Source organism: Leptopilina boulardi, unplaced genomic scaffold, assembly GCF_019393585.1.
Source record: "Leptopilina boulardi isolate dan_hultmark-lab unplaced genomic scaffold, ZJU_Lbou_2.1 LbouV2_266, whole genome shotgun sequence".
In the NCBI taxonomy this organism is placed as follows: domain Eukaryota; kingdom Metazoa; phylum Arthropoda; class Insecta; order Hymenoptera; family Figitidae; genus Leptopilina; species Leptopilina boulardi.
This window is the reverse complement of record NW_026137825.1, coordinates 2,612,280-2,640,274: the sequence shown is the minus strand read 5'-3', so window position 1 is coordinate 2,640,274 and position 27,995 is coordinate 2,612,280. Positions and strand designations below refer to the sequence as shown.

Genomic DNA, 27,995 nt, shown 5'->3' with positions numbered 1-27,995 from the left:
ATTCCCAATAATTCACTCTAAAATAATAGAAAATTTATTACAAAAATAATTTCATAAATTATTTAATTTTAATTAATTAATCAATTCAATTGAATGACAAATTAATTAATTAAAAAAAAAACAATCATTAAAAATTTTTTAAATTCGTGAATTATTGAGAAAATAATTTGCAAAATGAAAATAATAGTTCTTAAAAAATAATTTTTATAAATTATGAAAATTTGTTAATTATACAAAAATAATTTACACATATTACATATATCACTTTTTTTTAAAGTGAAAATATTAAATTAATGTCGAGATAATAATAATTATTATTTTTCACAAAAATTTTGTTTAAAAAAAAAAAATACCCTCGCACAAATATATCACAATGTCATTATATTAAATAATCATCATCGTCTCATTTTTTTTTCTAGTCTCTTAAATTTTCACAACGATGTATATTTTCTAATCTAATTTTATTTTTCCAATAATTTTTTTCTTACACCAAGACTTTTTTCTTTCACACTTTTTTTTTCTCTGAAGTGATTATGGAGTATTTTATTTATTAGTAAAAGAAATATTTTAAATATTTCCCACCTTTATCTACATTACCGACGAAACATAGATTTGAAACGTGTGTAAAAAATTTAAGACAGAAAAAATTTTCAATTCTAAATGACAAAAATGTAAATTTTTTTTTTCTAATTTGTAAAAATTTTTATTTATAGAAGAAATATTAATGACAACAGTAAGAATTTGAAAATACACTTTATATATATATTCTTTTTTTTCATTTTGAAGAGACACGAAGGTGTAAGGTGAGGAATACACGATGATTATGTGGCCTATGACATTCTTCGGCAAAAGGCGTTTATGGTTTTACAAGAGTATTCCATCGGCAACTTTTACAACTCTTCGCTTATTAGGGCTTTCGTTTAGTCGTGCGAAAGAAACTTCTGATTTTGACCGCATACTATTATGTTAAGCGCAACACAACTTTATGGTTTTTAAGTTACACTCTAGAGAATATAACATCTTAATAATAAATATCCTGAGATTTTTTGGATTGCGATAAAAAGAAATGGCAAAATGATCTTCATTCTTTAATTATAAACAAGAGAAGACAATTTTCATATATACTCGAAACTTATTTAACAATTTTTCATATAAAGATAGCGAAAGAGATAATAAACCCAAAATTCCGCACTAACAAAGATAACCTCAAAATACGTGAAATAATTTTTATTTTCCTTCTAGGTTGACGGCATTTTGAAAATTGATCAGAAAATAAAATTAAGAAGAAGAAGAAAAAATTCAATGAGTGAGAATAGTGTTGTAATGGATTCAGTGGCTGATGAAAGCAAGTGTTTCATACTAGATAATGAATAATTGGGGAAAACACATGAGGGAAAATACACAAAATGACAAAATAAAAGAAAAATGTCAGAATAAATTAATGGCAAAGTCCTTTTTTCCGGACAATATAAAACGCAGTTGTTCTATCACAAATTTTCACCCCCCTTAGTTTCGCCTCGTATATCTCAAAAATGTTTTTTTTTTTTGCACAAAAATGCCTTAATACGGAGGGTTTATCTAAAAAAATAAATTATACTGAAGAAACTCCAGGTTTTTTTTTCTTTGGCCTTCAACGATTTTTTTTATCAATGAAAGCTTCTAATACAATCACACACCTTCGCAGGAAAATTTCAAACATCCTTACCAACGACAATGCCACATGGTTGAACAACTCCAGTATTTAAAAGTCTTGGCCTCTTACAAATATTCTTGGTCTCATCTTTCTTCAATAGTTCCTCTATCGAATAAGGATTCTTCTTCTTTCTTGGTGGCAATTGATTTGCATTACTGCTACTGTCATTTGGATTTTGTTTAATTTCAATTAATTCACGATCGTGAAGATTCCTTGAATGATTTTCATCAGGCGATGATGGATTTCGTGATGAATTGTCTCCATGTCGAACAAATGCGCTTCGTTCGCTGCCAACTTTTTGACCTAATTCAAGAATAATCGGTGATCTTTGGTAAGATTTAAAATGATCCTGAGACTCGGCTGTGTCGTCTAAATCACTTTTGTCCAGAGAATCATCACTACCGGCCATTGAACTCGAACTTGATTTTAATTCGACTTGTGATTGACTCTCCTGTCGATCTGCCAGTCGATCAGAGTCAAGGGATCTAGGAAAAAGATTTTATTAAAAATTTTTATTCAAATTTTGTATTTACAAAAAAATTAATATTTCAAACGCACTGTGAATTGTGATGCAAGTGTAGAGTTGTAGCCTGATAGAGTGACGAATAGAATGTTGGATTCCATGTTGGAGTTCCAGAACTTCCGGAAGTTGTGGAAACGTGCAAAGGTCCCAAAGCACTGGGATAGAAAAATTGATAATCTCCTCGAAGAAGAGGTTCTGAAAAAAAACAGTGAGAGAAATTAAGAACAAGTCCTAAAATTATTTAATCGACATCTGTTTCTCAACTGTTTCATCATTTTTGATTTAGCGAAATTTGTTACGTGAGTTTTAGAAAAAAAAAGGAAAGAGGAACAAATTGAGATCCAAGAATTCTAAAATTGACTCGTTAGGTTGGCTCGTTTCAACACGCAACCTAGAGAAATTTATCCCTTCACCCGATAATTTAAATCTCATCGAATTGCTGCTTTTCAACTATTCGAATTCCTCGATCTTTTTTAGAAATCAAATATTTTTGTTCGTAGAAAAAAATTCGCTAAATCATCCATTCGTTATTATAATTTTCCTTAGGAATCCAATTTCAATGGTATAAATAATTCTTCAAAAAAAGAAAAGAAAATGGAAAAAAGAAATGTAGAAATAATTCACCTCTGACGCTCCCTACGTTGGATGGCATTTGCGGTTGGTAAGCGGTAGAAGATCCTCCCTCAATCCCCGGATGTTCAGTTTGTAAACCACCACCTCGGAGTATCCGGTTGACCGAAGACACGGAAGGTAAGCTCTGAGGATCGCAAGCTCCCTGTCGAGCCAGTTCTTCCCTTATCTCCCAGGCAAACATGGTTGGATGTTCCTGCTTCATCCGCAGGATTTTCTTCACGACACTTGGCGTTGCTACTTGCTGCATAAAAAGAGAATCCAAATTTTCATATTCGAAATTTCTAATTCTAATATAAGAATTCAAAATACATCAAATTGGCTCAATTGAGAGGAATTGAAAAGAAATAATTAAACCTAGTGTGAAAGACCAAAGAGAGAGGATATGGATTTAAAGGGGTTTGGGGGAAGTGAATGAGCCTAACCGTTGGACTCGCTTATCAGCCCTTAACCGACATGTCAAACGACCCTTAATCCCCCTTCCGATAATTACTATTGGCCACTGTGGAAGGTCAACCTGTTCAACAGTCCCTGGGTTATCTAACGTTTATAGAACCAGATGACGGAACTCCGATTCCCCTTCCCCTAAATTTGTGAGCCCAACAATTTCCTCCTGTTCAATGAGCGCGGTCACTAAACATGACTCGACGATACTACCAAGTGTTGTGACATTAGTAGATATCAACCCCTGGGTAATAATTGCCCGGACGACGACGGAAGTGTCAGATTAGAATCTGAGATGCTCCCTTTGGTGCACGCGATGTGCCCTCCCTCTAAATATATATACCCTCTCCAAAAACTATTAGCAGTAACGTTCGCACAGGATTCTCAACACATTTCTCAGGGTTTAAGGATATTATTGATCAGAGGTGCCGCTTTTAGGGCTTTTATTTTATTATATCGAAAATTGTCACCTATTTTTTGAAACGAACATATTTTTTTTTTCTAACAAAGAATCGATTACTTAATCTCGATATTTGGTATTAATAAATGTTTCAAATTTCACATGTTGTATCATATTAATCGTAAAAACAATAATTGGTTGGTATTGGATTCAGTGGCTGAAAGCAAGTTTTTCATATTAGATAATGAATAATTTGGGAAAATACATAAGCGTAATGAAGAAGTTCCTTGATTAATGTCGTATTGGATTCAGTGGCTGAAAGCAAGTTTTTCATACTAGATCATGAATAATTGGGGAAAATACCTAAGGGAACAGGGAAACATCTTAAAATGGTTCATAGTTAAAGTTAGTTACTGCAGAAGTTAGAGGTTAGAAGTTACCATAAAATAATCTAAATGGTTGGTTTCCATTGTCGCCACTCGTCGAAATTCCCATTCGACATTTGCTGTAAATGAAAATTTAGTAATTTTTAATTTAAACAATAAAATCATTAAATTTTTACTAGAGCAGGGTGCGGTAGTTGACGAGAATTATGGCGAATGGGGACTTTGGCGAGTAAGGACAATAGAAACCAACCATTGCATAACAACAATTAGGGCTTTGTTCACGTAATTAGCAAAATAGATTTTAACCAATCAAAATTTAGTCTTGCGGCAAGATAAGAGACTCCATTTTGATTGGTTAAAATCTATTTTGCTAATTACGTGAACAAAGCCCTTAGCCAATTAAAAATTATTAAAAAATTAAAATTATCCGATTTTAAGGTTATGTTTCCCAAAAAAGCCGAATAAAGAAAAAAAAACTTCTCGTTTCTCTATACTTTTATTTTTTTTTTGGTGTGATGTAAAATAATATTTATGTAATCGATTTAAGACAATAACAAAATGTTTTTCATGTTATATGCCAGACCTCCTGGAAAGAAAATCAAAGTCTCAACTTGATCACGTGCCAAGACAAAATATGGGGGATCACTCGATCTTGAAATCTGTCGGTTGGAATAACATTTCCATCGCGTTAGCATAAAATTATCGGTGCGAAGTTTTAAATGAACTTCATTAGCAATTCAAATTTATTTTCTATATATATATACAGATTTGAGAACCTCTGCGAGGGACTTAAAATAAAAAAAAAAAAAAAAAAAAAAAATGACGGCAGATGACGCTAATCACTATAACCAGGGCTAAACTGAAATAAAGTGTGTGCCCACCTGAGCAGCACTATCTCATTGCGTCCATCACTTCACCTGTGAAAAATTATATATAGCGCACATGTGTGCAAATTTTCGTCAACTGTCGTCGTTGTATTACTTCCTTTTTTCTGCGCCACGACAATTTGACAAATATTCAAATAAAGAAATGTAGGAAACATATTTTGAACTATTTTCCCTTCTATGGCAAAATGGCGCCAATTTTTCAATTCCTATTTTATAAAATATATATAAAAAAAAAATTAAAGTCAATCAATAAATTCCGGGTAGGAATAAAAATTGAAAAAAAAAGAAATATTCTCATTGGTTTCTGTTATTCAGAGAAATATTGATATTTCTTTCTCTGTAATTTCATTTAACTGCTACGGTAAAGTTCGATAAATAAATAATAGCACTACAGTCGATGGTAGTGGGGGCAAGAGGAGGGGGGGGGGTGATGGAAACTATCAGGTAGCCGTTCCGTTCCGTCGCGTTTTCAACCAATGACATACGAAGCTTCACTAAATCATACATCGAAAAAAAATAAACGTGCGACATTTCAGGTATTCCTCCCCGAGATCTTAATTGCACGATAACGAGTCTGGGAATCGTGACTGTATTTACACTACAAAAAAAAGAGAGAGAAAAAAATAGAATATAAAGGTCCATATAGGTTTAATAAAAGTGTTATAAAATAAATTTTATATATTTTGATGTTAAATGATGTTAAAAAGGAGATTAATAAAACAATTGTATTTTATAACCTATAAATAATAGAAAAATTGTAATTTTTTTTTTCTAAACTAATTTTAGTTTTTTTTAATTCTATTTTTGTTTCTAGATTGAAATTATAATTCCCAGAAAAGGAGAAGGAGAAGAAATTCAATGAGTGAGATTACTGTTTGGATTGAGTGGCTGAAAGCAAGTTTTTCATACTAGATCATGAATAATTGGGGAAAATACCTAAGGGAACAGGGAAACATCTCAAAATGGTTTATAGTTAAAATTAGTTACTACAGAAGTTAGAGGTTAAAAGTTACTATAAAATAACTAAATGGTTGGTTTCCATTGTCTCCACTCGTCAAAATCCCTATATTCGACATTTGTCGTAATTCTTGTCAACTACCGCACCCTGCTCTAGTGAAAATTTAGTAAATTTTAATTTAAACAATAAAGTCACTAAATTTTTACTAGAGCAGGGTGCGGTAGTTGACGAGAATTTTAACAAATAGCGACTAGGGAATTTGGCTAGTGGGTCTTGATTTCCATTGTCCCACTCGCCGTTTGTCATAAATCCTTTCAACTACCGCACCCTGCACTAGTGAAAATTTAGTAACTTTTAATTTTAACAATAAAGTCACTAAATTATCACTAGTTAACGAAAATTATGACAAATGGCGAGAAGGGACAATGGCAACCAACCGTTTTCAAGGAACCATTTTCCAAAGAACCAATCACAATTCTAGGCGGTAAATTCATACAATGAATTAAAATAATTTAAAAAAAATAGAAAAATAAAATTAATAATACAAAAAATAGAACAAAGATCTACAAGACTTGATAAAACAAAACAAAAAAATTTTTTTTGAAAAATTATGAATGAGAAATTGATGCTTCTTATGAGGGAAAATTAGTTACAGGTAATTACAAATTTCCTCTTGCGCCGCGCGCTCTCATGAGGTAAACATTTCAAATGAAATTAACGAGCGTAAACGATATCAATTGTGTGGATCGTATATAAAATATAATGGAGAAAACCACGCGTTGTACTAGAGTGAAGCTTTTAATATAAAAAAAAGAAATAAAATGTATATATATATATATACAACTCGCGTCAAACTATTTTCACTTGTCGTGACAACTCTTCATTATATATATATATAAATATCAGGGAAGATACAGAAGAAATGTAAATATACATACATCACTTTGAAGAATGTCATAAAAATAAACAATGAAATTCTATTATATTTAGATCATCGATAATTAGACATATATTTGTTGTTTTTAATGACCAATCAATTACCATATTGTATATGCGGTTAAAGTGAATTATAAAGTTTATTTTTTGCATGATATGTCAATTTTCCCGCGTTAATTTATAATAATCAAAATGTGATAGGTTTGAGGTTATCTTAGACTGGTTGAAAGATTTAAGGTTATGATAGGCATAAGATTTTAGGTTATGTTAACCCTAAAAGTTGAGGTTATGTTAGACCTAAGATTTGAGGTTATGTTAACCCTAAAAGTTGAGGTTATGTTAGAAATAAAATTTTACGATTGTTATTCTATTGTAGATTTAAGGTTAAGTTAGACAAGATTTGAGGTTATGTTAGGCATAAGGTTAAATTTGACCTTAATTAAAAAAAAAATTATCCATGTGAGGAATTGAACTCAGGTTATGAAATTTAAAAACCAGGGTCATAACCTCTAGGCTATGGCAAATCAAAATTTTATCTTTTTTTTTTTTTTATTTATTTTCGTTAACGATATAATCGACTTGGGTGTCTCGGAATGAGTTAATTAAAATAGAAATTTTTGTATTTACGTTAATTGCCTGTAAATGATGGCAAACTTTATACGTTTTATTGGTAGGGAATCCGTGAAATGGTAAAATAAGTGAGAACAGTCTGCCATAGTATATAGTATGAAGGCGACAAGGACGAGGCACACGCGTTTTTTTTTTAACCATTCACAGTTCAGCGTTTTATTGCTGTAATAATGGCGCGCTAAAGATATTTTAAAAGGATTCGTCTCAAGAGTCGTAAGTTGCGCATGGTTTGGAATTTCTCATGTAATTTTAAGGGTTTATAGTATAGTTTATTATAAGAATCGCCCAAGGTGCAATTATCCGAAACACCTTTTTCTTATAATTTATATTTATTTCTTAACTATTTATTATTTAATCATTAATTATTATTTATTTAACTATTGCACCCTGCTCTAGTGAAAATTTAATAACTTTATAGTAACTTTTAATTTTAACTATAAAATCACCAAAAAAAAAATTTAGTGACTTTTAATTTTCTCTATAAAATAACTAATTTTTCACTAGGAGCAGAGTGCGGTAGTTGACGAGAATTATGGTGAATAGGAACAATAGCAAATCTTTCTAGAGCTAGTAATGGTCATTCTGCAATTAAAAAAAAATTTGTTTACCTTTGTTTTGCTGCCGCCAATACTTCCGGGACGAATGCTTCCAGTTTCATAGAACCTGGTTAAAATTTTTGAGACACAGCCATGTGATACTAATAGTTGTCGGGAAATATCGCAAGGTCTCACGCCAACTAGTGCAAGTTGAACGATCCTTTGCCTCACACAGTCAGGAAGTGGTCTACCATTAACAAAAACACCCCCCAATTGATTAACTCCAGCTTGACCTGAAAAAAAAAATTAAATGAAAATTAATTACTCTGTTTAAGCGATGGTAACATCCCAAATGTGACACTGGACAAATACGGTTGGTTTCCATTGTTCCCACTAGCTAAAATCCCTACTCTCTATTTGTCATAATTCTCGTCAACTACCGCACCCTGCTTTAGTGAAAATTTAGTAACTTTATAGTAACTTTTAATTTTAACAATAAAGTCACTAAATTTTCACTAAAGCAGGGTACGGTAGTTGACGAGAATTATGACAAGTGGCGACAATGGAAACCAACAATTTAACTAAAATTTTGTTAAGGCTGTTCTACAATACAATACTTCTATAATAATTTTATTAGTTTATGGCGTATGTTGTAACCATACGCCACGAACTAATAAAATTATTATAGAAGTGTGTCATGACTTTTAAAAATACCGTCAAACCGGAAGTAGATATTTAAAAAAATTATAATAATTTCAAATTAAAATTTCAAATTAATATTCATTACAGCAATATTTATAATTAAAAATTCTAATTGTAAACAAAAATTTAAAAGAAATTTCTAAGACTTTAACTTTTCTTCAAAATGACCCTAAGGCGATAATAACAAATATAGGGTATAGAAATAAATGCGGGGTAATAGTGAATACGAAATAATAATCCTAACACAGGGGTATAGGGATGATAATAGAGAGACAAAATAATTTCTTCCAGCTGAAAGATGAAAATGATGGGTCAATATATAATATGACATATTTAGCAGGTGTTTTAAAAATGGTTTGACAACCTAATGACATCTTTTGACATCAGCAGCGTGCTTTTTCAGATGATCTTCAAATTCACGTGTACCACCCAAGGAGACAGAGACACATGTATATAATTATATTTCGAAGCTGACAAAGAGAAATCATCACCTAATTTATAGTTTTAGTTTCGCTTCTTTAAAAAAAAAAAAAAAAAAAAAAAACGCATTTCTAATCCTCTCTATTTCCGTTTATTTTACAAATGTTTAATTTTTATGGACATTTTTAAGAATTGTTATAGATTATAGACAATACGGGGTAATAACGAACTTATGGAGTAATACTATATAGGGGGAAATAGGAGTAGGGGAATCAGAAACACGGGGTTATAGTGAATATAGGGTAATAGTAAACACAGGGTAAAAGTGAATATGGGGTAATAGTAAATACGGGGTAAAATTGAACACTACTTATGAACATAAGGGGTAATTGTAATCGTATATTGTAATGGGAGTGTGAGCAGTAGGGGAATCAGAAACACGGGGTAATAGTGAATATAGGGTAATATAGTAAATGGGGTAATAGTAAATACGGGGTAAAATTGAACACTACTTATGAACTTACGATTATAATTGTAATCGTATATTGTAATGGGAGTGTGAGCAGTAGGGGAATCAGAAACACGGGGTAATAGTGAATATAGGGTAATAGTAAACACGGGGTAAAAGTGAATACGGGGTAATAGCAAACACGGGGTAAAATTGAACACTAATAACAAACGTAAGGATTAAAAGAGTAAAAGTAATACAGTAAGTAATCTGTAATACGGGGTAAAAGTGAATACGGGGTAATAGTGACATTAAAATACAAAAAAATTCTTTTTTTACTTTTAAATCTTGACGTTATTATTATTTTATTTTTTTTTTTAATGTCATTTTGTGCACCTTGGAAGTGTAGGCACGTGCTAAAGGAAATGGTTTTCGTTGAAGAGAGATTAGTCTTTTAAATTGACTTCTGCAAAATGCAGAAAGAAACCCACACTACTACTACTACTACAACAAGGGTCACCCGCCCTTATTGCTCGCGCAGTGGGACGTTTACGAGTAAATTTTCCCTCTTTTTGAGGCTGTGGCCGTTGGCTAAAAGTGCAACGCGCTTAAAAATACAGACACAGACACACCTACAATATATATATATATATATATATAACTGGACACTCGTTTCTTGTTCACCTGCCGTCGTATATACACACACTCTATTATAGAGAATGGGCCACCAATGTCAAGGCCCGCCCGCGGGTTTTGGAAAAGACAATTAGCATCGGATTGCAACTCATAAATGGCACGAGGCAAATGGGCACATCGATTTTTATCTTTCTTTCGACATTGCGAGAAAAGAAATATAACGACGACGACGACGACGACAACAACAAACGTTAAGTGACCAAAAAATTTTCACCTTATTTAATGATCTTTGAAAAATTGTCTTAAGTAGACACGAAAATGTCTATATTTAGGTATATGAGAAATTGATATTTTTTAAAAAAAATTGATGGGTAACTTGACATCTGGGTAAAGAAGAAAAAGAAGTAGAAATCACAAAAAAATGCTAGTAACAATACTAGTAACAATACTAGTAACAATACTAGTAACAATACTAGTAACAATACTAGTAACAATACTAGTAACAATACTAGTAACAATACTAGTAACAATACTAGTAACAATACTAGTAACAATACTAGTAACAATACTAGTAACAATACTAGTAACAATACTAGTAACAATACTAGTAACAATACTAGTAACAATACTAGTAACAATACTAGTAACAATACTAGTAACAATACTAGTAACAATACTAGTAACAATACTAGTAACAATACTAGTAACAATACTAGTAACAATACTAGTAACAATACTAGTAACAATACTAGTAACAATACTAGTAACAATACTAGTAACAATACTAGTAACAATACTAGTAACAATACTAGTAACAATACTAGTAACAATACTAGTAACAATACTAGTAACAATACTAGTAACAATACTAGTAACAATACTAGTAACAATACTAGTAACAATACTAGTAACAATACTAGTAACAATACTAGTAACAATACTAGTAACAATACTAGTAACAATACTAGTAACAATACTAGTAACAATACTAGTAACAATACTAGTAACAATACTAGTAACAATACTAGTAACAATACTAGTAACAATACTAGTAACAATACTAGTAACAATACTAGTAACAATACTAGTAACAATACTAATAATAATAATAATAATAATAGCAAGTGGTAGGTTGCGATTAAAATGCGCGCTTTGCTCATTTGTTATAGGCATTACAAAATTAGGATTTCAGTGTCATTATACGGAATGATAAAAAAAGGGAATTAAGAGAAAAAAAAAATAACATAAATTCGGGCTTCTCGCTTCCCTTTAGGCACTAGTGGCATTCAGAGTCAACGGACAGAGCTAAATTATTATTACGGCAAAAACAGAAAAATGATGCACTTCTATCTCCATGAGAATCAAGTATAATATGAACTACAGCATTAAGGTGTATAATAAAATATTTCATTTTTTTTTTTGCAAAAAAGAGAAACAAGAATGTCAATAGGAGGCTATATAGTCATAGTATAATATACTACACTGAAAAAAGGGTTTGGTATTGACAACCAAACGTTTGGTTGGTATTTAAGCAACTAAATTTTTTTTTTTTTATTGAATCAACAAAATTTTGGTTGTCCCAATCAAACTTTAGTTAGGACAAGAAAAATCCTTCTTTTTTCTAATTTTGGTTGTGTCAAACAAAATTTTGATTGAGACAATTAAATTTTTGTTGATTCAAAAAAAAAAAAAATTTTGGTCGCTTAAATACCAACCATACGTTTGGTTGTCAATACCAAACCCTTTTTTCAGTGTATACTATATTATAATAGAAACAAAGCTGACAAAAGTAACAGGAAAATAGTGGTAGCATATTCAGAATTAAATGCGGTAACAAAAAAAAGTTATAACAAAAAAGTAGTAACAAAAAAGTAGTAACTAAAAAGTAGTAACTAATAAGTATTACCTAACTAAAAAGTAGTAACTAATAAGTATTACCTAACTAAAAAGTAGTAACTAAAAAGTAGTAACTAAAAAGTAGTAACTTAAAAGTAGTAACTAAAAAATAGTAACTAAAAAGTAGTAACTAAAAAGTAGTAACTAAAAAGTAGTAACTAAAAAGTAGTAACTAAAAAGTAGTAACTAAAAAGTAGTAACTAAAAAGTAGTAACTAATAAGTATTACCTAACTAAAAAGTAGTAACTAAAAAGTAGTAACTAAAAAGTAGTAACTAAAAAATAGTAACTAAAAAGTAGTAACTAAAAAGTAGTAACTAAAAAGTAGTAACTAAAAAGTAGTAACTAATAAGTATTACCTAACTAAAAAGTAGTAACTAAAAAGTAGTAACTAAAAAGTAATAACAAAAAAGTAGTAACAGTAACATCTATAGTAAGAATAAAATATTAAATATAATAATTTATACTAGTAACATAAAGTAATAGTAACAAATTTAGAATTAAATGCGTTAACAGTAAAAATGAGTAACAGAAATATATATTTATAGTAACAATAAAAGTACGGTAAGTATATATACAAGTAACATATGGTAATAGTAATGTATTTAGAATTAAATAGTAACAGAAAAATAGTAATAGTAACATAAAAATAAACATAAAAACATCAAAATTGTAACTTTTATTAATAAAAGTAACAAAATTATAAAAAAAAAAATTTTACAATCTATTACTAGTGTGTTACCGTTACTATTTCTTCTGTTACTATATTTGATTCTAAATACGTTACAAATTATCATATGTTACTTATATACTTACTGTACTTTTATTGTTACTATAAGTATTGCTGTTACTTTTTTTTGTTATCGCATTATTCTCAATTTTTTACTATTATTTTATGTTACTAATATAAATTACTATATATTTAATATTTTTTTCACTACAATCCGAACTATATAGTCTCGTTATTATACACACTATACAATGTTTATTTTTTAAGTTCTAATTTAAATGCACTCTATATCATAAATTTTAATACATACAGATTTCACGAAAGATTGGATATTGAACATTGTTTTTTTTCAGTAGAAAAAAAAATTAGGGGTTAAAAATGTGTTATATGTTTAGGGTGATAATAGTTGGTTTAGAATTAGCCGCATCTAAATGGGATGCACGTATATTGTAGATAAGTATCGGGAGTTTGGCTATTTGAAAAAAATGCTACACCTGCTTTTATACCTGCAACCAAAGGGCCTATAGTTTTTACGCAGATTCATTGGTTTTTTTCCTTATATATATATATATATATATATATATATATATATATAATCCGCCTCGTTCACAATGCATAATGGCACGCGACAAAAAATTTTTTTTCTTTTTTTTTTTAAAGAATCTATGAATTTCATTTTATTCGATAAAAATTTGTTATGAAATTAATTTAGAAATAACAAAATTTATATTTCGTTAATTACAACAAAACTTAAAAAAAAAAATAATTGTTAAAATTAAAATTAAAAAAAATTTAAATTCAGTTAACAAAATTGTTAACCAAATTTAAATTTTGTCAATTATAAATTATTTCACAAAACAGAAATTAGTTACAAAAAAAAAAAATTCTAATACTTTTTTTTAAAAATTATTAATGAAGGATATTTACTTACCCGTGTGAGGCATCTCGTTTGAAACAGAAAGCCTTTCTGTAAACAAAAATTAAATTTTTTATAATTAAAAATTTATTTTAAAAATTCCTCTGTAGGTATATTTTTTAATTAAAAAATTTTAAAATACTACAATTATAAAATAACATTAAAATAATAGTAATAATAATAATAATAATAATAATAATAATAATAATAATAATAATAATAATAATAATAATAATAATAATAATAGTAATAAAAAAACTAATAATGACAGTAATAAGTATAAAATACTATTAAAAATTAAAAAAAAAATTTTTTTTATTTCAATTTGAGTGAATATATATGTATATTGTTCAGTGTAAAACGTAAATTTAGGCGTAACGCCCTTAAATCCGCGCACATAATTAATTTAAATTTATTCAAAGGGCGAGTTGTTATAGTGACTGACGACCCTTAAATATGCGACCACACTGATAAGCACTAAAGGTTAGTCAAAGGTAATACGACATACAACCGTGACTTTTACTTTTTCAAAAAAAAAAAAAAAATAGAAAAAACTAATTATAATCCTCAAAAGAGTATAGTAGTTTAGGAAATTTTACATTTTTTTTTTCTTGATACAAAAACTACAAATTTAGACTATTTTTTTAAAAGATTTTTTATTCTGTAATCATATAAAAAAGTTACATCTTGAAACATAACCTCAAAATTACGACAAAGTTTTGGATTAAGAAATGAACATAACCTCAAAATTAAAATTTGTTAACTATATAAGACCTAAGGGGCTTAATTATTAATCAATTACTAGGTAATTCACTATTAATGATTAATTAATTATTAATTATAATTGACTATTAATTATGAATTAATTACTAAATAATTTTCTATAAATAGGCGCCTAAGCAGTATAAAATCTCCAATAGTAAATCTTTAAGCTTTTACATGAGAGAGAAAAGGATAGAGAAATATCTTTTGTCTTTTTCTCTCTCATCTAAAGGCTTAAAATTTGTGATTAGAGATTTTATTTTCTCCTTAGGTCTAATACTAAATACTAGAGCAGGGTGCGGTAGTTGACCGAGAATCATGATAAATAACGAGTAGAAATTTTGACGAATGAGGACAATGAAAACCAACCAATTTTGACTAGAGCATGCTGCGGTAGGTATAAGAAGAAAAAGAAAAAATTCAATGAGTGAGATTACTTTCATAATGAATTCAGTGGCTGAAAGCAAGTGTTTTATACTAGATAATGAATAATTTGGGAAAATACATAAGGGTAATGAAGAAATTCCTTGATTAGTGTCGTATTGGATTCAGTGGCTGAAAGCAAGTGTTTCATACTAGATAATGAATAATTGGAGAAAATTAATACATAAGGGAAAAGGGAAACATTTCAAAATTGTTCATAGTTAAAATATAACCTCAAAATATGACATTAGAAAATAATAATAATAATAATGAAATTATAATTTATCCCCCCCCTTTCCCCTCTTCCGCAGAGTGAGATATTTGTGGCAGGTAATATAAAAGCAATAAAGTATATAAGAAAGGCGACAAATAGTGAGAAATTGGCGTAGTTAGAAAAGTCAGAGCGGAAAAAGTACGAGGAAGGAGTGCGTATAGCGTGGCGCGCGATAGCGTAGCGTGTACTTTGTGATGCAAATTAATGCACGATTACCAATGTTCCCTTTACCCCGCATGACCCATTCTCCCCCCCCTCTCTCCCTCTCTCTCTCTCTCTCTCTCTCTCATTCGACCTTTTTTCCATAGTCTCAAAATGTTTGACCGCAACAATATATATATACAGGGCGTCTAAGTAGCCGCATTTATGGACATATTTCCTTTACGTGTGTTTCGTATATTACAAATATCATGCGCATGAAACAGGAGAAAATATATGTTAAGAAAAAAAAAATAATATATAGAGGGTATACATAACTTTAACACGATTGCTATATACCCTTGCATTAAGGCTGCGCTTACACGCTCATATATATATATATATATATATACAGTATATATAAGTGGGGGTGCCCCTTTATATATAATCTGATTTAATTATTACGCATTATAAACTTTTCAGTCAAAACACTATTTTGCATTTGTGTTTCGTTGAAATTCATTCATATTCCGCCTCCTCTCTCTCCCTTCCTATTTTTTTTCTCTCTTTCTTACACTTGTATATATATATATATAGTATTGTCTTATTTCTCTTGTGCATTATTTTAACGACATTGTGAACAACTTCAGAAATCTACATCAACAGAGTCACGTGATTGCGTTTGTCTAATTAATTTAATTAATGGTTTAATAATCCCGAGTATAAAGATATAGAAGGGAATGAAAAATTTACATTTTTTGCTGTATATTATCATTTTTTATATATCACACGGGATTATAAATATAATACGATGTTTTTGATAACCGTATTAGGTTGTGTTTACATGACTGCGCGTTAAGTAATTTTTCTTTTTTTTTTGTTTCACATCTTAAAATTAAAATAATATTAACATCCAATTGCATATACTGTCCTTCCGGTTTGGTTTCCACTCGCCATTTGTCACCTACCGCACCCTGGTCTAGTGAAAATTTAGTGACTTTGTAGTAAATGTTAATTTTAACTATAAAGTCACTACATTGGTTGGTTTCTATTGTTCCCACTCGTCATTTGTCATAATTCTCGTCAACTACCGCGCCCTGCTCTAGTGACAATTTATTAACTTTTTTTTTGTCGAGTGGGGACAATGGAAACCAACCAATGTAGTGACTTTATAGTTAAAATTGACATTTACTACAAAGTAACTAAATTTTCACTAGACCAGAGTGCGGTAGGTGACGAGAATTATGACAAATGACGAGTGGAAACAATAGCAACCTACCTTGCCATATAAATGTTGTCCTTCCGGTTTGACGGCATTTTTAAAAGTCGTGACTCTTTTATAATAAGTTAATTAGTCTATGGCATTGTTTACATCATACGCTATAGACTCATAAAATTGTTATAGAAGGGTCACGATTTTTCAAAATGTCGCCAAACCGGAAGGACAGTATTTATATGCCAAGGAAGGTTGCTATTGTTCCCCCTCGTCATTTGTTATAATTCTCGTCACCTACCGCATCCTGCAAAATTTAGTAACTTTATAGTAACTTTTAATTTTAATAATAGTCACTAAATTTTTACTAAAGCAGGGTGCGGTAGTTGACGAGAATTATGACAAATGACGAGTAGGAATTTTGGCGAGTGGGGACAATGGAAACCAACTTAAAATCTAGTAACATTCTAGTTAAAATTAAAAGTTACTATAAAGTCACTAAATTTTTACTAAAGCGGGGTGCGGCAGTTAATCGAGAATTATAGTAAATAGGGGTTGGTTTCCATTGTCGCCACTTGTCATTATTCTCGTCAACTACCGCACCTTGCTTTAGTGAAAATTTAGTGACTTTATTGTTAAAATTAAAAGTTACTATAAAGTTACTAAATTTTCACTAGAGAAGGATGCAGTAGTTGCCGAGAATTATGACAAATGGAGAATGGGGATTTTGGCGAGTGAGGACAATAGAAACCAACTAATTTTGACTAGAGCAGGGTGCGGTAGGTATAAGGAGAAAAAGAATAAATTCAATGAGTGAGATTACTGTCTTAATGGATTCAGTGGCTGAAAGCAAGTGTTTCATACTAGATAATGAATAATTTGGGAAAATACATAAGGGTAATGAAGAAGAAATTCGTGGAGTGTAATTATAGTGTCGTTTTGGATCCAGTGGCTGAGAGCAAGTGTTTCATACTAGATAATAAATAATCAATAATCGAAGGATCGTAAAAAGCATATCCCAAGGACCTTTACCTACGAAGTTTAAAGCTTGACGATAATTCCTTATAGTATACGGAAAAAAATGTTTTTCTACAACAGCGATATGTTTCTCTAGAATTGCGAAAACTTTCTCCGCATTTTATAGTAAAACATATATCGCTGTACCAGTGAAACCTTTTTGCTGTTACAGGTAAATATTTTTTTTTCCGTGTATAAGGATTAACCTAACCTATAGTGTGTGGTTTTTAATAGGTCTACCAGAACAAGATTTTCCACTTCCCTCGTAAAATAAATAATAATAATAGAATATGCATAATTTAATACAAACAAAACAAAATTTTAATATCAATATATTACTCCTATGTCGCATATTTTTTTTTTAATCTTCGTATACCGAAAAAAAACCTCATTCGTCGCGGTTATTACTCATTAATTTATTCATAATTCAGTTTCGTAGTATCTCTTTCTCGCCGCTATAATTTTTAAATTTATAACTTGACGGAAAGATTTTTACGCGATCATAGCGAATCGGAAGTCTCGATATTTCCTAATCTTTTTTTTTAAAAAAAAAATTATTTATATTCTCGAAATTCTAGAAAAAAAAAATTTATTATTAATAAATACGCGGAAGGTTAAAAATAAGCACGGATTTAAAATATTTAAAATTATTAAAATTTCTAACAATTTGCAAATAATTTACAATGATTTTTAAAAAATATTGTCACCGAATAATTATATATTGACCCAATTTCAAAAATTGTAACGTGAATTTAATACATATAGTATATGTGTAACGTGAAACTTGATCCAAGAAACACGTGTGTGTGTGTGTGTTGACTTTGGCAAAACCAATGGATCGCAAACAATGTGGTGATCGCTCGTTGTCGTTCAAAATGACAAAGTCAGTTTGATTTATAATAATCGCTCAATCCTCGCCATCGTTATATCGCGTTTCTCTCGCGCTTTAATCGGAGTAGCTGATGAGAGAACGCTCAATTGTGTATGTGATCAAAAAATTTTCTTTGTGTATGTATGTTTGTGTGCAAGCCCGTAACCTATATAGTTCTCTTGATTCGATAGCGAGAAGCGCGCGACGGATCGGAAAAAGTTCAAAAACAAGTCGCGGAATGACAACGTTGCAAAATACAAACTTGATGATGAGAGACTACTTTTAAAATTCTGTGTAATTTAGTAATTTTCGTTTGCGACGTGAGATGACGATCAATTGATATATATATATATATATATATATATATATATATATAAATGAAAGTGAAGGGGGGGGGGTACAATAAATGTTTTCACATTTCCCATGAATCGCACACACTATTATTTATATATGAAGAAACACAAATAAACATAGAAAAAAAAAATAAATAACATTGGGGGTAAAGTGTACTAAAAGCAGGTTATTTACCATTTTTGGGTGTCCTAATTTTTTTTTTAAATTAAAACAAAAAGTTTCTTGGGGTAAATAGTGTACCAAAATGGGATAAAAATGCTATTTACTATTTTTTTAGATATTCCATTTTTTTATTTAAATTGAAACAAAAAAATTTTTTAGGGGGTAAAGTAAATTGACACGGGGCAAAAAGGTTATTTACCATTTTTTGGGTATTCTCATTTTTTTCAGAAAAAAAAGTTTCATAGTCTAAAGTCAAATCAACGTGCTGGGTAAAAAGGTTATTCACTATTTTTTTTTTTAAATTAAAACAAAAATTTTCTTGGGGTAAAGTGAACTCACACGGGGGGTAAGAAGACCATTTTTTTGAGTCTCCATTTTTGTTAGATTAAAACCGAAAGATTCTTAAGGTAAACTAAACCAAAATGGGGTAAAAAGGTAATTTAATATTTTTTAAAATTAAAACAAAAAGATTCTTGGGGTAAATAGTGTACCAAAATGGGATAAAAATGCTATTTACTATTTTTTAGATACTCCATTTTTTATTTAAATTGAAATAAAAAAATTTTTTTAGGGGGTAAAGTAAATTGACACGGGGCAAAAAGGTTATTTACCATTTTTTGGGTATTCTCATTTTTTTCAAAAAAAAAAGTTTCATAGTCTAAAGTCAAATCAACGTGGGGTAAAAAGGTTATTCACTATTTTTTTTTTTTAAATTAAAACAAAAATTTTCTTGGGGTAAAGTGAACTCACACGGGGGGTAAGAAGACCATTTTTTGGATAGTCTCCATTTTTTTTTTTAGATTAAAACCAAAAGTTTCTTAGGGTAAACTAAACCAAAATGGGGTAAAAAGGTAATGTAATATTTTTTTAAAATTAAAACAAAAAGATTCTTGAGGAAAATAAACCAACAGAGGGCAAAAGTGTTATTTACCATTTTTGGGTGCCCTAATTTTTTTTTTTAGAAACTAAAACAAAAAGTTTCTTGGGGTAAAGTGTACCAAAATGGGATAAAAATGCTTTTTACTATTTTTTAGAAACTCCATTTTTTATTTAAATTGAAACAAAAAATTTTTTTGGGGGGTAAAGTAAATCAACACGAGGCAAAAAGGTTATTTACCAATTTTTGGGTATTCTCATTTTTTTCAGAAAAAAAAGTTTCATAGTCTAATGTCAAATCAACGTGGGGTAAAAAGGTTATTCACTATTTTTTTAAAAATTAAAAAGAAAAATTTTCTTGGGGTAAAGTGAACTCACACGGGGGGAGGGGGTAAGAAGACCATTTTTTGGATAGTCTCCATTTTTTTTTTTTTAGATTAAAACCAAAGGTTCTTAGGATAAACTAAATCAAAATGGGGTAAAAAGGTAATTTAATATTTTTTTAAAATTAAAACAAAAAAGATTCTTGGGGTAAAATAAACCAACAGAGGGCAAAAGTGTTATTTATTTTTTGCAGATTAAAAAAAAAATGTTTCTTGGTGTAAAATGGGGTAAAATGGTTATTTATCATTTTTGTTGCTTTAAAAACTAAGTTTCTGGAGATAGAATGAACAAACATGGGGTAAAAACGTTATTTTCCATTTTGAAACATTGAAACAAAAGCGTTTATATTGGTAATATAATCTTTCCGCGGTGATTTCGATGCCAAGAAACATGCACGCCGAGAGTAGCCGCCATTCTTACAGCTACGATTCGATATAGTGTATAAAATTAGCTTCTACAAGGAAATCAAATTTTATTATTATTATTATTATTATTATTATTTTATTATTAATCTTTTAAAATATTTAAATTTTCAATAATTTAACGCAAAGAAAAATAATTACAAAATGCGCCACGAAAAAAGATATATATACTTAAAAATAAAATTTTAGATTATGTTTAGTGATAGTTTTAGCTTGATTAAAATCATAAACATAACCTAAAATTTTTTTTTTTCGCCTCTAAAAATGCAAGTTTCTTGTTGATTGGAATTTTTTTATTCTAAATTTTAAATTCTTGAAATAAATTCTAAAGGGGGAAAATTCTGCGAGTTATTTGTGAAGCATGCGGGTAGTATATATATATATATATATGTATATCTATAAAAGGTCACGCTTTTACGTGTGTAAAAAAAAAGGTAAGGGAAATCTAGTTTTTGTTTATTCATTAGGCTACCGCGCTTTAAGTGGCACGTACAGAGCCCCTAAGGTAAAGGGTAGGCCCGTATCTCCGATACGCCGACAGCTATAAAAATCTGAATACATTAGACCTACATGCGAGCAAAGTCTCGCGCCGATCGTGTACACACTTTACTCCGATAATCTTCACCTCCTTAAAAAATAAAGAAAAAAAAAAAAGAAGAATTATAATAATGAAAAATATCTATCAAAATTTCTCGGAATTCCATATTATTATTTATATTTTTTATAATATTATACTTGCATTGTAAAGCAATCTTTATTTTCTATATACTAATTTTTTTTTTTTTTTTTTAATTTTAAGTTAGTTTTGCCATTTACATTCTTTTTTTTATCCCATTTTTTAATATATATATGTGACGCTCGCCACGAGAAGAGGGACCTTATGTAAAAAATAATTTTAGATTATGTTTGAGATTTTTATAGTGAAAATACTTACATAGTAATATTTAGTTTTTAGTTTAAGTTTTGGTTCAAAATAAAACATTTCTCTTGCTATATATATATGTAAAAAGAAAATTTTCATCAAGGTAAAAACTAACAACATAACCTAAAAATTTTTTTTAACGTACAGTCCCTTCTCTTGTGGCGCGTTCACAGAAAATTACAAAGGCATTAAAATATAAGCTGCAACGCGCTTATTATTTTAATCCAATTTTGCTTATTTTAATTCATTTTGGTATTAAAATAAGCAAAATTGGATTAAAATAATAAGCGTTGCAGCTTATTTAAATATCTTTTAATTTTCTGTGATATTTTCAAATTTTTTTCGATTTTTTTCTAGTGTCTCTCTTTTTCTGTTTTTTTTTTTTTTTTTTTTTGACATTTTAAAATAAAAATTGGGGCCACTAATCGAGCGATAACGACCGTGACTGCATGTAAGCGGGGCGGAATATATAAATACATATATATATATATATATATATATATATATATATATATATTTTTTTTTTTGTATATACATATATACAATAACCTCGTCGTGCACCCGCGCGATCGTTCCTAAGAAAAAGGCGTGGATACTTTTCAGTTGAGAAGGATACGCGATAAATATTAAAAGTTCTTATAAAACGCCAAAGTTGTGACCACGCGCGGGCACGCTATCGCTTCATTTAAAATGCAAATTTTTTCCCAGGCTATATGGCGTGAACCACGGTGGCCCGAATTATTCCAATTACCTTATGAAAGCTTAGCCGCTAGTTCGACGAGGTAAAGAGTGTATAGAAAGAGAGAGAGAGAGAGAGAGAGAGAGAGAGAGAGAGAGAGAGAGAGAGAGAGAGAGAGAGAGAGAGAGAGAGAGAGAGAGAGAGAGAGAGAGAGAGAGAGAGAGAGAGAGAGAGAGAGAGAGAGAGAGAGAGAGAGAGAGAGAGAGAGAGAGAGAGAGAGAGAGAGAAGAAACTATGCGTGTATATATATATATACCTTCGTGCGTGGTCATCTTTCCTCAATTTCTCTTTTTTTTCGAAGAAAAATAATAATAAAAATCATCCCCTCTTCTTCCTTTTTATATTTTACGAAGAATAAACCAAAAATCTATATAAACAGAAAGCTGACTAAAATCTTAAATATCTAAATTAAGTTATTTTTTATTTTCTATACACAGGAAAACGCCTACAGCTTATTTCAGTAATTATATGCTAAAATATTGCGGCTACCATGCTCATCATAATATGTTGTAATCGGTTATATATTCTTTATTATTATGTATATTATTATATATCTTCTTTATTCTGGAAACAGAAAATAATGTTCTAAAATTAATCGTAAAATCTGATCAAAAATTTTTTTACAATGACTATTTATAGAGTTTGAAAATTAATCCTTAACAATATGCAAAAAAATCTTTACCTGAAGCAACGATAAGTTTCTCTGGAACAGCGATAAGTTTTCCTGGAACAGCAATATAAGTTTCTCTGGAGCAGCGATATATATATATATATATATATATATATATATATATATATATATATATATATATATATATATACTAGAGGGGCTACGCCCCCCTGCGCGCTTCGCGCACCAACCCCCCTATTTTTGGCGGGAAATACAGAGAGAGATGAGGGAAGGGGGAAGGACTTGCGGCTATATTCAGACCCTTGAAACGAACATAACCTCAAAATTTAGGTCATTTTTGATGGAGGAGGTGAAATGAGAGGAGGGAGGGGGACTAGCGGCTATATTCAGAGCCTTGAAACGAACATAACCTCAAAATTAGGTCATTTCTGTCGGGGGAGGGGACTTGCGGCTATATTCAGAGTCTTGAAACGAACATAACCTCAAAATTTAGGTCATTTTTGACGGAGGAGGGGAAATGAGAGGAGGGAGGCGGACTTGCGGCTAAATTCAGAGCCTTGAAACGAACATAACCTCAAAATTTAGGAGGGGGGACTACCCCCTCCTAGGTCAAGAATTCTTGAAACAGCGGCGGAGGCGGCGGCGATATCTTTTTGTAATATAGGAAGATATTTCTTCTAGAATGGTGAAAACTTTCGCTGTTTTTAGTGAAATATATCGCTGTTCTATAGGTAAAGATTTTTTTTTTTTTGCGTGAAATTTTCTATAAAAATAATTCTAAAACAATCTTGATATCTATGCTCTCTAAATCTGAATCAGTAGAAATTTTACTAATTCAATCAGTACTTTTCATTTTAACTGAAGGTTCAGTTATTTTTTGAAATTTACTATAATATAATTAGTGAATATATGCAAGCAATAGAAAATAACTTATGTAAATCAGTAATTTGTATATAACATAACCTTTAAAATTAACTATTAAATCAGTAGATTTTGTGGCCGCCTCCATATATTTATATTACTGATTCAATCAGTAATTGATATTTTACTAATTGAATCAGTAAATTTCTACTAATTGTCAGTTGCTCAATTCTCGCTATGGCAATTAGTAGATTTCTACTGCTAATCAGTGAAATATGACTGATTCAGATTTATATAGAGAGTATAAAACGAGTTTAGAAATAATTTTAATTTTTAACTATATGCAATCAATGTTCTAAAATTAATTAAAGAAATTATAAAATTAATTTTGATAAAATATATTTATACCAATAATTAAAATCCTTATAACTAAAAAAGACTAACTTAAAAAAATTTAGTAACCAATATCCTAAAACAGTTTTGATGTTTAACTATATGTCACTAAAATGTCTTAAAACTAATCCTAAAACCTAATCCTAAAACCTAATCAATTATTTAAGGATAATTCTAAAAATTATTTTTAAAAATAATTCAGACGTTTCACTATACATATGTTCTAAAAGTAATCAGATGTTTTACGCCATGACCATAAAGTCCTAAAATTAAACCTTAAGGGGTCTACCCACTTTAGACGCGCTAAAATGAAGGCTGTTTTCCAGAATTTTTCTGAGTGGTTTATATTATAAATATTGACATATAAGTTGTTAGACTAAAGAAATACACTCCCGAAATACATGAAAAAATTTTTGTTATTTGTTTTTGTAAATTTTGTATGCTTGCAAATGGTAGTTGAAAAAAAAATCCCCCAAAAAAGATGGGTCCACGCTGTTGATGAAATCTCTGACATGAATTGTCCGAAACCAAAAAATCAAAAAGTTTTAGATTCAGTGTGGTAATAGCTATTGCGCATATCAAGGGATTTTTTATTTTTGCAAAATTGACAAAATGGCGGACATTTTTCGAAAAATTAAAGAAAACCGTGTGTTAGTTTTTATTAAAAATATCCGCCATTTTGTCAATTTTGCAAAAATAAAAAATCCCTTGATATGCGCAATAGCTATTACCACACTGAATCTAAAACTTTTTGATTTTTTGGTTTCGGACAATTCATGTCAGAGATTTCATCAACAGCGTGGACCCATCTTTTTTGGGGGATTTTTTTTTCAACTACCATTTGCAAGCATACAAAATTTACAAAAACAAATAACAAAAATTTTTTCATGTATTTCGGGAGTGTATTTCTTTAGTCTAACAACTTATATGTCAATATTTATAATATAAACCACTCAGAAAAATTCTGGAAAACAGCCTTCATTTCAGCGCGTCTAAAGTGGGTAGACCCCTTAAATAGTTCAAAAACTTTTTATAATATTGAATATATACTAAACACACTAATTTCAAAGTATCGAATTGATATACCAAAAATATAAAATTGATATAAAATTTTATATCAATTTGATATTTTTGGTATATCAATTTGATACTTTGAAATTAGTATGTGAAACTAATAAAATATCTTACAATAACCAATATCCTAAAACTATAATCCTAAAATAAATTTTACAATGACCAACGTTTTAAAATTAATTCTAAATAAACTAATCAGTTATTTTACAATAACGAAAATCGTAATAAAACTAATCCTAAAATCAATTGATCAGATATTTTATAATAACCAAAATCCTAAAATCAGTTCTAAAATAGTTTTGATAATTTAGAATGAACACTGAAAAAATTATATTCTAGATATTTAAGAATTTCTTCTTAAACAGGCGCCAAGAATATATTACATATTGTAAAAATATTTACCACTTACTTTAAATGAGGAATATTCTTGGCGCCTATATCTAAGAAGAAATTCTTAAAAATCTAGAATATAATTTTTTCAATGAACAAAAATTTTTGAAATTAACTTTAAAACAATAAGTTTGATAATAATTTTAGATATGTATAAAACAATTTATAAAACACTTCTGCTGTTTTGTTCTATATAATCAATATTTTAAAACTAATCTAAAAAATTGATATGATATTTTACATAATAAATAAAAGTTGATATTTTCTACAACCAATGTCCCCTAAAATAGTGTAAAAGAATTTACTCCATAATGTAAAGAATTTCCTCGGTAATATTTAGGAAATTCTTCTAATAATTTATTTAGGACATTATTTAATATTTCCGAAATTTTCAAATATTTAGGATATTATCTAATATTTAGGAAATTTTTCACTAAAAAACAAAATTTTATTTGATTCAAATAATCGGTTACTTGACTATATTATCAAATAAATATTAATTTGAACCAAATAATTTTTATTTGAATTAAATAAACTGTGCATTTCAAAAAAATATACCATTTGACTCTAAAGAATAATAATTTCATACAAATAATTATTTACCTAAACTAAATATAATTTTTATTCGAATTATATATAAATTCTATTTGACCCAATAATTTCTGTATTTGAAACAAATACATCCGCATTTAATTGAACCAAATAAAAATTATTTGATACAAATAAATATTTATTATCACAGAAAATTTAAAGGGCATTAAAATATGCTGCAACGCGCTTATTATTTTAATCCAATTTTGCTTATTTTAATTCATTTTGGTATTAAAATAAGCAAAATTGGATTAAAATAATAAGCTTATTTTAATACCTTTTAATTTTCTGAATAGAAAATTCCCCTCACTTAATATTTAACAGAATATATACTGCAGCCAAATTTTAAAATCAAATATACAAAAAAAAAATTGAAACACAAAAAAATAATTATTAAAAATAACCAAAAAGGTATAATCAAAAACTCACCTAAGTTTTTACTCCTTCCTCTTACTAAATCTTCAGCAACATCCGCGATCTCTCACTAGAATTATATTCCCCTTTCCTTATTCTCAATTAACTTCCTCCAAAAAACTCTTCCCTTCTTCTCCCAATATATATATATTCTTCAATAACTTTGAACTTCCTTTTCTATTTTCTTATCGTTCAATTAAAAAATAACCGAACTCAAAAATTACCCCCCAAACTTAAACACTTAATATCGCACAATTCTTGATTTCCAACTCTTATATAGTGAAAAGTTGTTCCTCGTCGTAGCACGTGGAGTGAAACACACCGCCCACGTGTGTCACTGAATCTCTTTTTAACTTTAAAAAACGACTGATCTTTTAGTGATCTCCAATAGATCTCATCATCATCATCGTCACATCATTCTCTCTTCCAGACTGTTTCTGATCTCGTAAATGACGAGAACTAAGAAAGTCGTTGCCGTTCAGAAGCAAAAGTCGTCCTTGTTGTTGTTGATGATGATGATGTATAGTTGGCGAAATAGTGGGGAGAGGACGAAACTGTTGAAGCGGTCCACGCAAAGGACACGGCTCGTCTGAAAGTGGCCCGCAACCGTATACGCAGCGGTAGCAAAAAGGGGGTTCCGGGTTTTGCGTTTCGATTTGGTCCCCCGTTTTCCGTGGAGGATCGCCCGAGAGCGTGGTCCGTGAACCGTGAGGAATGAGGCGACGCTGTGCGGTCGCGTGCTGGATAGATTATCGGGGGTTCGTCGAGTATATATATGTATATGTAATATACCTGTATATATATATATATATATACAGAGAGAGGGTTCTCTTTTCAACTCCCGAAGTCACCGCCTAGCCTTCATATAGTATATACAGTTGAAGCTATATAGTTTACCACCACTTTTGATGCCGAGCAGGCGTGCTGATGCTTGCCTCGCAAAACAATCCCGAGAAGGGGTTTTCATTTCTCACCCTCCCCCCACTCTCTCTCTCTCTTCTCTTTAACCCCTACTCTATCCTATTTTTACTTTCCTCAAAAGCTTCATTTTTTATTCTAAAATTTGTATTGAATTTTTGAAACTTGTTGAAAAGTGGGATTGTATTTGAATTTTTAAGATTTAATGACAGTGAAGAAAGAGGAGAAAATAGAAATTTTTCTATACACACTAATTTAAAAATATCAAATTGATAACAAAAATGATTGATATAAAAATTTTAATCAATTTGATACTTTTTTAGTGTGATAAAATAGTTTTGATGTTTTACAATAAAAAAAAAAGGCTTAAATTAAACCTAAAACAGTTCAGATGAT

The 27,995-nt window shown here is 29.7% G+C and overlaps 1 protein-coding gene across 1 annotated transcript; it reads right to left on the bottom strand.

Annotated features, from left to right (window-relative positions):
* Positions 1-165: 165 nt before the first annotated feature.
* On the bottom strand, positions 166-27,450 carry LOC127281296 (paired box protein Pax-2-A). The gene is made up of 6 exons (XM_051304943.1): positions 26,697-27,450; positions 13,786-13,821; positions 8,096-8,316; positions 2,841-3,090; positions 2,252-2,411; positions 166-2,178 (listed from the first exon to the last, which is right to left on the bottom strand). Exons 2-6 carry the CDS (start codon positions 13,796-13,798, stop codon positions 1,692-1,694), a joined length of 1,131 nt encoding a protein of 376 aa, XP_051160900.1. The 5' UTR covers positions 13,799-13,821; positions 26,697-27,450; the 3' UTR covers positions 166-1,691.
* Positions 27,451-27,995: the final 545 nt, after the last annotated feature.

Bases quoted from the DNA above. Each gene is read 5' to 3' on its own strand.
- LOC127281296 (XM_051304943.1), bottom strand. The intron at 3,091-8,095 runs GTAAACAAATTT...CTTTTTATGCAG, and splicing joins TTGGCGGCAGCAAAACAAAG to CAAGTAGCAACGCCAAGTGT. The intron at 2,179-2,251 runs GTGCGTTTGAAA...TCTTTTTCCTAG, and splicing joins CACTTGCATCACAATTCACA to ATCCCTTGACTCTGATCGAC.